At 45.9% G+C, this 15,659-nt stretch overlaps 1 protein-coding gene across 1 annotated transcript in view; it reads left to right on the top strand.

Moving 5' to 3' along the window:
• Positions 1 to 1,422: 1,422 nt before the first annotated feature.
• The window catches only part of KPNA3 (karyopherin subunit alpha 3), a 100,595-nt gene continuing 86,358 nt past the window's right edge, over positions 1,423 to 15,659 (top strand). Inside the window, exon 1 of the mRNA XM_032774087.2 lies at positions 1,423 to 1,695. Coding sequence (XP_032629978.1) covers positions 1,618 to 1,695 — 78 coding nt within the window. The 5' untranslated portion in view covers positions 1,423 to 1,617. The remainder of the gene's footprint in view (positions 1,696 to 15,659) is intronic.

Below are 15,659 nucleotides of genomic sequence, written 5' to 3'. Positions count from 1 at the left end.
GTTCTGGAATCGACATGGCGAGCTGCACACATCGATCCCGCACAGTGAAGACGGGTGAGTAGATCGATTTTAGATAATCGATTTCAGCTACGCTAGTCTCGTAGCTGAAATTGCGTATCTAAAATCGATTTTCGCGCGTCGTGTAGACCTGGCCTGAGAGGCAGTGGACCTAAATCAGACTGGCTGAGGTAATCAGAGCTGACACATACGGGATGCAACCCTAGGTCTGTCAGTGGTGGAAGTAGATGATTCTACTTTGAGGCAGTGATGGCCTGAGACTCTGACCACGTCTAGACTACGCGCCGGATCGGTGTGTTAAAATCGATTGCTCGGGCATCGAAATATCGCGTCTGGTCTGGACGCGATACCTCAATCCCAGAGCGTGCTTAGATCGATTCCGGAACTCCAGCTAGACGACCGGACTTCCGGATTCGACACAGCGAGCCACGCGGATCGATCCCGCGCGGTGAAGACGGGTGAGTAAATCAATTTTAGATATTCGATTTCAGCTACGCTATTCTCGTAGCTGAAATTGCGTATCTAAAATCGATTTAATCTCGTAGTGTAGACCTGGCCTGAGTGAGTGGGTCACTTGAAACCAGGAAGTTGCCAATTAGCCAAGTAACTGACACTGATACATAGGTTGAGGCATAAGCAGTGTTCGCAACTCTCATGGTTTTATTAAATCTTGCACTATTTGGGGATTGTCTTAAAGCCACAGCACCTGGGGTGACCAAACAGCAAGTGTGAAAAATCAGGATGGGAAGTAATAGGAACCTATATAAGCAAAAGACCCAAAAATCAGGACTGTCCCTATAAAATCGGGACATCTGGTCACCCTAGTAGCACCTAGACTCACGAATACAGGGCAAGCTCAGCTTTCATTTCAAAAATGTTTCCAGCTTCCACAATTGCAGAGAAAAGCCTGAAAAATGTACCCCAAAAAGGAGAGAACTGCAGACTCTAGATTGGGGGAGCTAGAAAGGAGACATCCAGACATGCTGCCTGGATGCTGGAACTAGAGGTACCACGGTGCTGCCACACCCACTGGCTTGAAGTGGTACCATCAGCTACAAGGTTTATAATTTGGGTCACTAGCTCTCAGCACCCCTGATCCACTTGCACGTGCTACAAAAGCCTGGCATTGGCAGGGGCAGCTGCAACCCCGCCATCTCCCTAGAAGACCGCCACGCACAGCGCGCTCTATGTGTTCCGCGACTGGGCGACCCACAGCGCGTCACAATGCGGCTCACAGAGACTACAAGACCCAGAGTGCAACGCGGCGTACAGCCTCGAGACTCCAAACCGCATTGCATGCCGGAGCCTGTAGTCTCCGCCGCTCGCTACTGCAATGGCTTCCAAGTTATGCAAAGTAGGCGTCCCTCAAATTAGCATAAGGAAGGGACGACAAGCAGCAGCGGCGGCGCCGGGCCTGAAGCAGAGGAGGTGTGTTCTACAGTGTCACGTGCCGCGCTCTTCGTCACTCAGCAACGGCGCGTGCCCCTGCTTTCCATCCCTCCTCCTCGCGCTCGTCACTGAACGTCCCCCACCCTCTCCCCCCTCCCCGCCGCCGCCGGAGCCGTCTCGCAGTAGCTGGGAGCCGCCGCCGGAGCAGCCATGGCCGAGAACGCCGCCGCCGCGGGCCTGGAGAACCACCGCATCAAGAGCTTCAAGAACAAGGGCCGCGACGTGGAGGTGAGTCCGGGCCGGGCCGGCGGGTCCTGCTCCCGCCGGGGCTGAGTTCGGCCGCCGCCTCCTTCTCCTCCCCCTCCTCCGCCCCGGGCGGGCTCGAGGGGAGGGGCCCGCACCCCGATCCGAGCTGGGCGGCTGCCTGGCCCGGCGGGGGCAGTGGCCGCTGGGCGTTCGGCGGTGGCGCAAGGAAAATGCCGCCGGGTTTTTCTTCTCCGTCATGCGGGCGCGGCCTGGGGAGGGAGCAGGGAGCCCGGCAGGGGGTGCGCGGCCAGCCACCGCCTCCCCTCGCCGCCCCGCGGGGCCTGCGCCTCTCCCATGGCGGCCGCCGTCTCCGCACTCCCCACGGCGGGGCTGAGATAGGGGCAGGTGGGGGGCTGCCGGGCTGGGGGCTCGATCGCGCCGCTCCCCGCCCCGGCTTGTTCCACATGGGGCTGCGTGTGGGGCTGGGCCTGCCTGGGCAGGCGGCAGGATGCGCCAGTGTCCGTAGGGCTCCCTCGTCGCCCGGCTAACCAGCTGCCTCCTCGTCTCCCTGCCTGATGCTTGGAGGGATCGGCGGCGCTTGCATGGGCTGGACAATGGGGCCGGCTGCCTTTTGTGCCACCCCTTCGGGCAGTAACACCCCTTCCCCCAAACACCCCGCCGCAGGTCCCTCGCATGTCGGCGCTGGTGCTAAAGGCTGCCAGCTATTTCTCTCTTAAATGTTGTAGGCCTGCCTAGGCCGGGCTATAGGGGCCAGTGGCGAAACTGCAAGGGCCGCTCCCACACTCAGTTGAGCTTTTTTTATCACACACATTGTCATGGTCGCTAGTTTTCACTACCAATTCTTGCTTAAATCCCCTAGTCTTTAAAATGACACGAGATGGTTCTTGAAATGAGGGCAGTAGCTTAGCAATGTAGATCTGCTAAGCAATGTAGATCTGCTACTTACATCAGGCAGCATAGAGGGATAGCTTTCCTTAATCCACTCTCCAAATCTGAAATGCTGTCTCTTTTACGAAGGTAACTGAATCCCCGAGGGGATTGTTTAGGTATTTTGACTCCACTAGCCTTCAGTACTGTGGGCATCTTTCATTGTAACCACTATGGAAAAGAGGAGAAATTCGGAGGGGCTGATGTCTGTCATTTTCTAGCTAAAATAATGAGGAAAAAATCTCTCTGAAATGAAAGCTAATCTACGATGAAAAAGGGAATGGTGAGCCTAAATATACTGTCAATGTGTTTTGACTCCATTTGAGGGTGTTCCTCAATTATGTTGCTATGTTTGATTATAACTTTTAAATAATCCAAAATAGACTTTGAATGTACACTCTTTTAAGGTAAATTTTGAGTTGGAGCAGAATTCGCACCTTTACTACTATTGTTTGGGTGGAGGCAGTTTGCAGACCTAGTTTAACAGGAACCATGTCTTTGTAAAGATGACATTCACAATGTAAGCTAGTCTTATCTTAATTTCGGTTCAGGTTGGTGGTGGTAAATCTCCCTTGCACACAAAGCTCTTTCTATGGAGAATGCAATCTTTTTACAGAAAGGTTTTCTCTCTCCATTTTGGGAGACAATTTAACAGTGATAATTAGATTAGTCAAAAATGTCCCACCCTCACACCAAGTAATTGGCTTCTATATTCTGTTTTGTTTTGTTTTTTTCCCCCTTCATTTTCAATCTTGGTCTGTATTTTTTTTGTTTGCCTCTCCCTCTGTCCTTTTCTTTCTTTCTTTCTTTCTTTCTCTCTGTTGCAAATACTGGCTTTGTTGTAGCAGTGCTGAACTTAAGCTTCTGCCTTCCCATCCACTGGCCTAACTGGTTGAAGATAAAAGCAGGAGCAAGCTGAGGGTCCCCACATAGCATAATCTGATCTGTCATCTAAATTGCCTGATACGCAGTTGTTTGAAACTGGTGACTACTGAGCTGAGGGGATTTAAGGGCTTGTCTGTATGGGGAAATTGGCAGGCATGGGAATAGTTATACTGGAATAGCTATAGTGGAGTAACTCCCTCATGTGGACACTCTGTTCTTGTTAATTACTCTGCTTTGGAAGCATAATCATTTCAAAATACAATCAGGGGCTGCCAGAATAAGTGCTGTGGAATAATTCTGCTATTTCTATGCGGAACACAATTTCCCTGTGTATAGAGTGACCAGATGTCCCAATTTTATAGGGACAGTCCTGATTTTGGGGTCTTTTTCTTATATAGGCTTCTATTACCTCCCACCCTCATCCTGATTTTTCACATTTGCTGTCTGGTCACCCTACCTGGAAAGTAAAATGCTTCAGAGCATGTCTATACAAGGTGATGGGTCACACTAGGTTAGCACATGTCGAGCCAAAGGGTGCATCTATGCTAAGAAAAAGGGTGCTTAGCTTAAACCTGGTAAGGAAACCTATTTCAGATTAGCATTGATGCCCATATCTCAAAAATATTCTTCTTGAAAGGAAAAATATAGAAGTATATAAAAGTTGCACATTGACCTAATAATGAATTTAAGGTTAGAAGTGTGTGTTAAATGAAACTTAGAATCTGATAGAAAAAAGAATCAAAATCATAGAACATATGGCATGTTTTTAATATCCGTATTCCAGTAACTTTGGTGGTCATCCTTTTTCTGGCTGTCCAGAGTACCCATCTTGAAGTAAACAGTAGCAGTTTCCTTTTTAATAGCTTTACCTAGCTAGCTATTAGGCTGCCAGAATATCCAGGAGATTATTTTAGAACAATATTGCTTGTTTTGCCCCAAAACATTATGTACTTACCATCTGGTGATACTAATGGATTGAGCTGTTTCTGAGTAAAAGATACTGTTTTTGACAGGGATGTTCCATTGATTTAATAAAATATATGCTATACTGGGCAAAGCAATAGAGCTCTGTGTGGGACTAGTGTAGAGCTCTGCAGTAGGACTGGGATCCTGCAGGACCCGCTGTTATACTGGGAAAGGGATTAAAAATAGTACCACAAAGGGCTCTACAAAGCAGTTGCCTCCTGTAAGATTGTGGATCTGGTAACTGATATGGTTTGAGAATTATTTGTGCTTTGGCACTTGTGCCACAACAGAGATGTTCTTGTATTATAGGAGATACTCTAATTTTTTTTTTTAATGTTCATTTCTGTAGATAACTTTAAGTAAAGAATATCTACTGAAAGCATGATCTAAACTGTTGACCAAAATGCTCCATAGCAATTTATCATCTGTTGTTTGATTATGGTTACTGACTTCTTTCTGCTAACCAGGCTTGAATTAATGTAGAGTACATTGTTTAAGTAACCATCTTCCTTTAGCTTCTGTTCAACTAATATTATTGAATATTATAAAATCACTTTTGGTCAAGTACAAAATGTTCTGGCAAACCAATCTACTTATTCTTTTCTTAAGTTGTAATTAACATTGATATTTTCACTGTTGGGTCTGTTATGCTGTAACACCACCTTTTCTTGTTATAACCTGAGAGGTTCTTACATTTTTAAGGGAAGAATCCTTCTATATGCAAAAAGACTGGTTCTCTTGTACTGCAGGGCTAGATCTTTGAAAGAGAGCACAGTGGGACTTTGTGGTATCTTGTGTACCACAGAGCCAAGTTTTGCAGTACCTCCTCTGTAGGAGAAAAGAAAGGGGTATCTTGGTGAGCAGTTGTGTGGCCACTGTACAGTCCACTGACTGCAAAGGATGGGCCACTGGACTGCCCTGGTTCCAGACTTGAGGAAGAATTGTCTCCCTATTCCTGTGCTGGTTGCCTGCATACACAGCCAGCCAGTCTACTCAAGCTATGCCCAGAGGATCAGAATTTCAACCTATGTGTAGTATTATTAATATCTCAAATGTGGTCCTTCTGAAAAATGGAATAGTAATAGTCTAACACCAAATTGTAATCATGAAATTAGCTTATGTTTTGTTTTATAAACAATGAAAAGCCTTAATTGTTGTTTCACGCTCAGTTTGTACTTTTAAAACATTCTTTGCAGTTTTAAACTCTGTAGGAAAAGACTGATTTTTAGTTTCTCAATATGCATGGGCCCTGTCTGTGAGAGCTTATAGTTATGCAACACTTAAGTTGTGTAAGCCTTTTATGGAGTTTTAAAGTTTGCTATTTAAACTGGGCATGTCCTGTAAAGTCTCAAAACCACTTAGGACATGTCTACACTACAAGCATTACAGATGCAGCACTGCAGCTACTCTGCGCTGGTGTAGACACATGTTACAGCAATGGAAGCTGTGTTTCTTCAGTCAGTACCAAGTTGAGTAATTAAAACCGCTGGTCAGGGAAACAACCCACTTCCTTCCCTGACAAACCAAGGGCTGCACCTCACCCATGTACTTATTTGCTGCACCGTTACTGACTTTGAGTATGGCTACACTTGCAGCTGTACAGCGCTGGGAGTTAAACCTGTCTTCGTATAGCTGAGTAGGGAAAGTGCTGCAGTCTGGCCACACTGACAGCTACCAGCGCACTGTCATGGCCACATTTGCAGCATCTGCAGTGGCATTGGGCGCGGTGCATTATGGGCAGCTATCCCAGCATTCAAGTGGCTGCAAGGTGCTTTTCAAAAGAGGGGGGTGGGGTGGAGTGTGACAGGGAGCGTGGGCTGGGGGGAGAGTGGATTTTTGGAGCCAACACTCTATCTGCAGCTGCCTTGCAAGTTCCGACCTGTTCACTGAAAGCAAATGCCTTCTTTGTTTTTTCCCTCAGAACAGAAAGCAGCCTCCCGAAACAGACCCCCCCCCCCCCCCGCACTCCGCCATGCTTCTTCTTCAAGCCCCTTCCTTCCCCTCTCTTCAAGCAAACACTAGCTGTGGGCGTTCCAAAGGGAGCTCATTCACAGCAAACAGGAGCTGTGTTCGCTTTTTTGATAAACAGGTCCCGGAGCCCCGAGTTCACAACAAAACAAAAAGTCATCTTTCTTTACTTAGGATTATGGGAAGGTTCCGGAGGTCAGTTTCAGCGCAGTAAGATTATTCTCTGTTTACATTGGCACCCTAGCGCTGCAGGAGCAGTGCTATTCTCTTTATTCCTCCCTTGGAGTACAACCAGCGCTGTAGCCAGGGAGATACAGCGCTGTATGTGCCTTACCAGTTGGACAAGGAGTGAGTTACAGCTCTGTAACTCTCAAGTGTAGCCAAGGCCTTGGACTCTAAATACATTCTATAGGTGGCGTACCTGAGCCCACTTATCCACCGATGTCTTAAAAACTCCCACACCCCAATCTGGGTCTATGCTCTTCATGTACTATGAATGTATCTCGTGAATCTTGTAACGGATAATTGTAATCCGTCATAACTCAGTCCTGTCCCCAGATGTACAGTACCTTCCCTCTTACCTTGTGTAAATTCTGTTTTAAATATTAACTTCAATAAAATTTTTATATCCACCCCCTTAAGAGGCAGTAGCTAGGTTGACAGAAGAATTCTTCCTTCGACCTAGCAGTTTTTATACTGGGGCTTACTTAAGTTGACCTAAGTTTTAAGTGTAGGCCAGGCCTTGTACTAACAAAGTAAAAAATAAAGTGCAAACTGTGATATAAAGTATAATCAAACCTTTTAATTTAGAAAAGCAGTGATAAAAAATCAAGTTGACACTGACATTGCAACTAAACTGACTTTTAAAAAAATGCAATTTGATGTTGAGCTTTCTAATTTGCTGTCTACCTGCAACCTCTGCACCTGTTCCCTCAATGCTATCCTGTCCCACCTTCTCTCACTCCTGTCACCCCTTTCCTGCCCTGCCTTGACTACTTGCCTGGTTCTGGTCTGTTACACTCATATTTTTGTTTATAGCCATAAGTAGCACCTATGCACAGATTCATGGTGTCCTGCCAGTTATTTAAAATTACAGATCACACCATTTCAGTCAGCGTACCCCTCTACCAACAAGCAGTCATAAATAAAAGAACCTACAAAAAAGAAAAATGTTGAAGTTATGTAGGTTGCAAAGTAAAAAAATCCAAAACAACCCCTCCTACCCCAAAGTCAGGAAATGCATGATCTGCGAGGTTGCCCATGCACCCTTGTGTGTCCATCCTGCACACTGTATGTGAGGTGGGGAAAAAGTATGTGATCGTGTAATTAACTCTTACAAAGCATTACATAAGAGACCAGAATTAAGGGTGCGTAGGCAACTATTTAAGGCATTTCCTAACTTTTGAGAGCTTGACTTTGCAACCTAAATTTGTGTAACTTCAGAGATTTTTAAAATGTCTCTGCCTTTCTCATATACAACTGTAATACCCCGAGTCATGAATAAGAAGCATCTGAACCCTGAATCCTGTGCCATGCAGCACAGGTTTCTACCACTTGAGCTGCATGACTGGCTACATTAGGTGGTAGCAGGAGATGGTTACTTTCCCAGGGAGGGGAAAGAGCTGCTGGTGGTTATGTCCTGAGACTGGGGGTAGGAGTAAGCAGGAAGAGATTGGTATGGCTGCATTTGGGACTTAGAGGTGCCCAGCCCAGCACTCTCTCCCCCCCCCACCTGGACTTCAGGGAGTTCCTTTTTCATACAGTGGCCCCAAGAAGGGGCTAGATTCCAGGGGCATGGGAGTATACCCTAGAGTAGTTAAGCACTGTAACAGGTTACCAAGGGAGGTTGTGGAATATCTCTCAAACCTGTTCTTAAAAAACCTCCAGTGATAAACACTTGTCAGGGATGGTCTAAATCAGGGCTTCTCAACCTTTCTTTCTGAGCCATCTCTTCCCCCGTCCCACTGCATACATGCTATAAAAAAACTCCATGGTCCACGTGGTTTTCTACATATGAAAACCAGGGCCTGCGTTTGGAGGGTAGCAAGCAGGACAATTGCCTGGGGCCTCATGCATTGGTGTCAGAATGAGGCGAGGAAGTAGGGTACCATGGTCCTCCCACTTTTTGAAAGTGCATGGGTCCGTCCTGTCCACTTTTCACCCCCACCCTTCCTCTTCCCCTGGAGGCCCCCCTTACCCCCCCCCCCCGCCAGGCCTGCAGCTGGAGCATGGGCAGCGGGGGGTGTTTGTGTGTGCTCTGCTGCAGACCCTCTGCCTGCCCAGGGGCAAAGAGCAGCCCCTGGCCCATATCTCCACCCCTGCCCACACCCAGGGCAGGTGGAGGGTCTGCATCTCCTCTCAACTGCCTGGCTGCGGGGCTCTTATGGCTAGGCTCTGGCTCTGAGGCCCCATCCCCCGGCCGGAGCAGGTTGGGGTAAGAGACGTGCAGGCAGCTTTGGGAAACTGCAAACCCTCCATCTGTCCTGGGCGGGGGCCCAGGGGCAGGGACCCAGGCCAGGGGCTGCTTTCAGCCTCTTGCTTTCTCTCTCTCCCTTCCCTCTCTTCCTCTCTCCCTCCCCCCTGCCCCTGTGGCAGGTGGAGGGTCTGTGGCTCCTGGCCCGCTCTAGCTTGGCTGGGTGTGGGGCCTCAGGCAGAAGGGGCAGGGTCCCTAGCCTCCCCCCCCACCCCCTCTCCTTTTGGGAAGGCTCCAACCCAGGGCTGGCTTCATGCCACAGGTGGGCGCCCGCCCCCCCCCCCCCCCCCCCCCCCCATGAAGCTGGATTATTCAGGCTTCATCTTCAACCATGGGTGGTGGGGTTCAGGGCATCATCTTCAACCCCATATGACAGGGCCTTGGGTTTCTGCCCTGGAGCAAGTCTAATGCTGGCCCTATTTGGCAGCTGCACTGAAACCTGCTTGTGGCCCCCCAGGGGGCCTAGGATCCCTAGTTGGGAACCACTGTTCTAGAAGATACTTAATCCTTCCTCAGTCCTTCCTCAGTGCAAGGGTGTGGACCAGATGACCTGTTATCCCTTCAAGCCCTACATTTCTGTGAATCTCTCTCTCTGCCATTGTTTTTACTGCTCTGGTGGTTTCCAGGTGTTCTCAATGTAGTGTTTGCTGCAGCTGTATGGCCCTGGTCTTTAGAATGTTTGCTCATGTTCAGTTATTTTGGCATGCTGCCAAAATTTTGCTGCTGATAGGGGCAGTGTCAATTTTTTCACTTTATTTATTAGTCAGCCAAATCTGAACAGAATTTCGTTCAGTAAATGAAAGGTATGTCTCTAGACATGGGCCTTTTTCTCTGTCAAATATCAAAAGCCTTCTGCAAGCAGTGGAGATGTTAGAGCAGGGGTAGGCAACCTCTTGCACATGTGCCGAAGGCGGCACGCAAGCTGATTTTTCAGTGGCGCTCACACTGCTTAGGTCCTGACCACCAGTCCCAGGGGCTCTGCATTTTAATTTAATTTTAAATGAAGCTTCTTAAACATTTTAAAAACCTTATTTACTTTGTATACAACAATAGTTTTAGTTATATATTATAGACTTATAGACAGAGGCCTTCTAAAAACGTTAAAATGTATTACTGGCACGTGAAACCTTAAATTAGAGTGAATAAATGAAAACTCGGCACAACACTTCCGAAAGGTTGCTGACCCCTGTGTTAGAGCTTCTAAAAAGGATTGTAAGAGTATTTTATAATGGAGAGTGTTAAGCAGGTAAGTATTACTACCAGTTTTCCATATAATAACACTCCCATGCATTGGCTAGTGCTTTTCACTTGCCCCTGATTCTTCTCAAAGGCCAGATGAATCAAATGGGAAGCGAGCTATGAAAGCAAATTGTTACTATTTTGGACCTATGGAAGGAGGGTGTTCCAAGATCTGGTCTCTGTTATGCTGAGGGGAATGTAGCATTGTTACTTCATCCGATACAGTACATCCTCGGAGAGAGCGCCTGTCTCATGTTCCCAGGGTAACCAGTGTAGATTCCAGAGCACAGGTGTCATGTGCTTTCTCTAGGACAAATTGTCAAATGAGTGGTTGCCCTTCTATACCCATTTCATTCCAGTTTTCAAATGGATTTAATATTTAGTCCTATGTAGAGTGCATCTCCAAACATACTCTGGTCTGCTCTGTCTCCCTTGACTCCAGTCTTCAGGGTGGCTTTTTGAGGAATGGCTAGACAAGAATATGCCTGTGTTTTTGAAACCATAGGGCTGGAAGAGAGCAAGAAGCTACTGAAGGATAGCTCTTCAGGAGCTGCTTCTCTGGAATAATTCACCCAGTTCTAGTCTATCTCACAAAAAGATAATAGAACGTAGTGGAAAATGTTTAACTTTTCTGCTAAACTAAAATGACAAACGTTGTGGAAGTCAAATCTGCTATACTATCTTTGATTAAAAACATAACTTTTTCAGTATGTTTAAATACAACTTTTCTAGATTTGGTAGAGTAAGATCTTTGTCATTTTTTTCTGAAGCTACAAGCGAGCATTTTCAGGTAAATTAGAAATGGAAACAGCCCCTCATAAACCTGCAGTGGTGTGAACTGCAAGGAATTAGTTGAAGTATGGGAACGACTATATCAAATTCTTGACCAGTGACTAATCCTTGACAGAGTAGTGACAATTGTAAGGTCTAATAGCTCATAGTCTAAAAAAGCATACTATATAACTCTGGAAAGGATGGAAACTTGAAGTTTCTAGTAACACTTAGCATTTGCTTCTAAATGCTGGCTGGTCATACAATATTCATCTTTAAGTCTCATTCCACTTACTCTTGCTTTTCTCTTCATTACCCATTCAATGCTAACAACTTTAGCAGCTACTACCTCTACCATCTGGAATGCCTCTTATGAAGTTAGAGATTAATTTTTTTATACTTAATTGTCTCCCAGCAGAAAAAGGGTGCTAGAGTTGTCAAAATTAGTTTGGGGAAATCTTCAGATTTGGTATTTTCTTTCAGGACCAAAAACCATTGGACCATTATTATTACAGTAGTCATAAAAGGTCCTAATCATAATTCTACAGCAACTCTCACAAATTCCTAGGACGACAAAGTCCTTATCCTAAAACACATACATTCTAAAAAGAGCGTAAGAGAAGATGCAGCAGACAGGTAAAATGGTCAGAGTGATGGACACGTCTTCATTTTTTTTTTTTCTTGCTTAATTTTGTTTGTTGGTGTTGTGAGGCCAGGAGTGGGGTGAGAATGACAGGAAGAGAAGTTGTCTGGAGCAGTAGCTGTTTTCTAGGTCAAGGGTTCTCGACCTTTTTCTTTGAGGCCCCCTCAACATGTTATAAACTCCACAGCCTACCTGTGCCACAACAACTGGCTTTCTGCATATAAAAACCAGGGCTGGCATTAGGGGGTAGTAAGCAGGGCAGTTGCCCAGGGCCCCATGCCACAGGGGACCCTGCATAGCTAAGTTGCTCAGACTTTGGCTTCAGGCCTAGGTGGACTGGGAGAGGTGGGGTTTTGGCTTTCTGCCCTGGGCCCCAATGAGATTAATGCTGCCCCTGCTTGGCGGACCCTCTGAAACCTGCTCGCAGCCTACCAGGGGGCCTGAGACCCCTTGTTGAGAACTGTTGTTCTAGGTTACTTGTCTCTGATGTGCTTAGCACCATGGGACTCTGATACTTGATTGGGGTTCCTCAGAGCTACTGTAATAACAGTATAAGGTTCAGGCTGGGGAGGAGAAATGGGCTCTGGCTGGGCTTTTCCACACTTCACTGCTGTTAGGGGGAAGTCTCTGCACTTCTTGGAGCTGCTGGCTCTACCTCAGCAGGTGTTGGTTTGCTTCCCCCAGTTAATGTGGCTAGGGTTCTGGGATCACGTGCCTACTCTTTCAGGACAAGTAAACTTTCCCAAGCATTTTTGAAACTTTTGATGCAGGTACAATGTGGTTACTAAAATACAGCAAGCACAAAATACCACTTACACGTTGCACAAACATTTGTATTACATGAGTCAAGTCATTTGAGCATTTCTCATTGAATCAGTCATCTTTCACTGAAAATTTATTTCCCCATATTCCATCATTTCTGTGGCTATTTTTGATAGTGACTTGAACTGCAGTTCTGTGTCCATGCTTTTTTACACTGGTGATTGTCAAACTGTGGAACAAATGGGTCTCTGAGATAATTGGTGGAAGTTAACACTACCCATAGCTATGTTGCCATCTGCATGCAGGCGTGGTTAGTATATGATAGACTGTCTTTGCAGCAAGATTTCAAAGGCTATACTTTTAAAGAAAATATGGAAGCTTTGCTGTATGGATTTACTCAAAATTAATAAAAAAAATTGTTGGGTTCCATACTCAGTAACTGATATATCATTTGTTCAATTTGTTGGGATTTGACAGAAAAAAATAATTTGAAAATCTCATATGTCTTCACCAGTAGTAATGTTTTCATGGTCCTGATTATGCCTTCAACACCTGTGTAATCCTTTAGTCTGCAATGGGCATAATCTGAAGTCCAATGGAAATCAGATATTACTGTGATACCATGGAAGAAGGCTGGCCTTGTGGTTCAGGTTGTGGACTGGGACTCTGGAGACCTGAATTTCATTCCTGCTCTGCTATAAACATCCCTTGGACAATTCACAATCTTTCTGTGCCTCAGGTACCCATCTATAAAATGCTATAATAGTACTTCATAATGCCGCTATGAGGTATAGAGAATAAACACAGTAATTGTGAGGTGCTCAGATACTACAGTGCTGAGTGTCATACAAGTACCTAGATAGATACCTAGTGTGGGATTGATGGGTGGCCTCTGAAGGCGTAGTCTCAATACAGTAAGGGCTTGTCTACGCTACCGCACAGGGTCCATCTAAGATACGCAACTTCAGCTACATGAATAGCATAGTTGAAGTTGACATACTTAGATCTACTTACCACAGTGTCTTCACTGTGGTAAGTAGACAGCTGATGCTCTCCCGTCGACCCTACTTGTGCTTCTCGTTCTGGTGGAGTACCGGAGTTGACGGGAGAGAACTCAGTAGTTGATTTATCGCATCTATACTAGATGCGATAAATTGACCCCCACTGGATAGTAGTATAGTATATTGATCCGGCGGGTAGTGTAGACAAGCCCTTAGATCAGGGTTTTTCAAACAGGGGTTGCCGCTTGTGTAGGGAAAAGCCCTGGTGGGCTGGGCCTGTGTGATTACCTGCTCTGTCGTCAGGTCCGGCTGATCACGGCTCCCACGGCCAGTGGGTGCCGCTGGAAGCGGCGGCCAGTAAGTCCCTCGGCCCACGCCGCTTCCAGCAGGTCCCATTGGCTCCGAGCAGCAATCTGCAGCCAGTGGGAGCCGCAATCGGCCGGCCCGTGGACAGGGCAGGTAAACACACCAGCCCAGCCCGCCAGGGGCTTTCTCTACACAAGTGGCGACCCCTGTTTGAGAAACCCTGCCTTGGACTGAATAAACAAAATCTGTGGCCAGAATTTGGTCTAATAAAATCTTTATTATTGGGGATCCATGAGATGGAAAGAATACAGCTTGACTGATGGAGCCTAGGATGAGTTAATGAGGGTGGCAGTTAGAAAAACATCTGTTTGTTAGCAAATTGAAGGAATTGGATATGGAAATCCAGTGAGACAATGAATATGGAATCCTGTAATAACTCTTCTAGTCAATCTTAGAATAGACTCGCCCTTTAAATTCTGCAGAGAACACTGTCTAGAAACTCTTTGGAGGGCATAGAAATTCCTTATCCATGCATTTTCCACATGAGTCTGTCAGGGTATGATGATTTCTGTTGGACACATAGTTTTTACTCATTTACTCTTAGTAGTTATATGTAGTTAATATATTAGAGCTTTTGAGTGTGAATATTAAAATATAAATGTTTATACAATAAGCATTTAGATTTGTTACATAAAGACAGAAATTTCAAAGTTAAGTTGATGTACAGACCTTATCAACACATGCTATATATAACCTCACTTGGTGTGTATATAAAAAAAACGTAATTTTTACTTCTTCATGTTCTCTTTAGTTATGGCCAAAAGCTTTGGTAAAAGCATGCTATATTGGTTGCAAATTGCAAGCACTCAGAAATGAGAAAATGTTTGATTTAAAAGTTTTGAAGGATATACAGTCATCACCAGTCAATACAAGTGAACCTAGAACTCATGCTTTCCTGGTCCCCATTATTATGTCTGTCTTTGTATCGGGGGTTCCTAAACCCTCCTTTGGAGGGGTGGGGGCTCCTGGCCTTGGGGGAGGACAGTAGGCAGCTGGATCTGGGGAGTGGTTGGTGAAACCCAGCTCTACTTTCACTCCACTACTAAGTGTGTAATGCCCTCAGAGGAGGCAAGGATGGTTCCATGGCCTGGAAGTGGTCAGGGGAAGTGGACCAGGCTCCCCAACCCTTGATGGTCCAATAGCAGGGACAGTCTGGAGCGGCTATGGAAGCCCCATATAAAAGTGCTCTCATTAATCGAGAAATTGTCCAAAATGGTCTGCCAAGATTTCTCTCAGATCTAGGAGTGGAGCCATTGAACAGCAGTCCTATCTATCCTTAATAGGATTTGCCTGCAAGTAAACATCAGGAATCAACAGTGTTGAAAGGATGTGATAGATCTAACAATATTAGCGTGGACTTCTGCTTTTTATCTTTCACTAAGATAGTTTAGTAAAGCAGCCAGTGGAGTCTCTGATCCTGGTCTGTACCTGGATTGACATGGGTCTTCCATTACACCACTCTTATACATCCAGGCAATTTTCCTTTCTGTGATTATGAATCTTTTTTTTCCTGGACTATTCAGTCAACTTCCTCCTTTCCAACATAGAGGTTGGAAAGCTGGATCTGACCCAGGCAAGGGTATATAAAAAGGGCTGTCTTTATTTCTTAATCCTACTGAGATTTTTGCCCCTTTGGAAAAGGCCAAGTGGTGGGGGATTTCAGTGGGTAGGAGAATAAGGAAGAAGCAGAGAAAGGGTTAAATGTTAAGTGCTTGGGTGACTTAGGCTTGGTCTATGCTGCATAGCTATGTCTGTGAACACAACTCCAGCCTTGCTCCCACCGATAAGTGCCCTACCGCACTAATATCATCTTCATGGGAGGTGTAAAGATTATGTCAGGGTAGTTAGGGTAATGCAGCATCTGTGAAGATGCTACCTTACTTACATTGACAAGAATGAAAGCCAACAGCCAGTTTCGTGGCTCCTTACTGGAGCTATGAAATTGACCAGAAAGCCTGCGCCAGTGGTGTGCTCCAAGTAGAGC

This window comes from Chelonoidis abingdonii, chromosome 1, assembly GCF_003597395.2.
Source record: "Chelonoidis abingdonii isolate Lonesome George chromosome 1, CheloAbing_2.0, whole genome shotgun sequence".
NCBI lineage: Eukaryota > Metazoa > Chordata > Testudines > Testudinidae > Chelonoidis > Chelonoidis abingdonii.
This window is presented reverse-complemented; position numbering and strand designations above follow the sequence as displayed.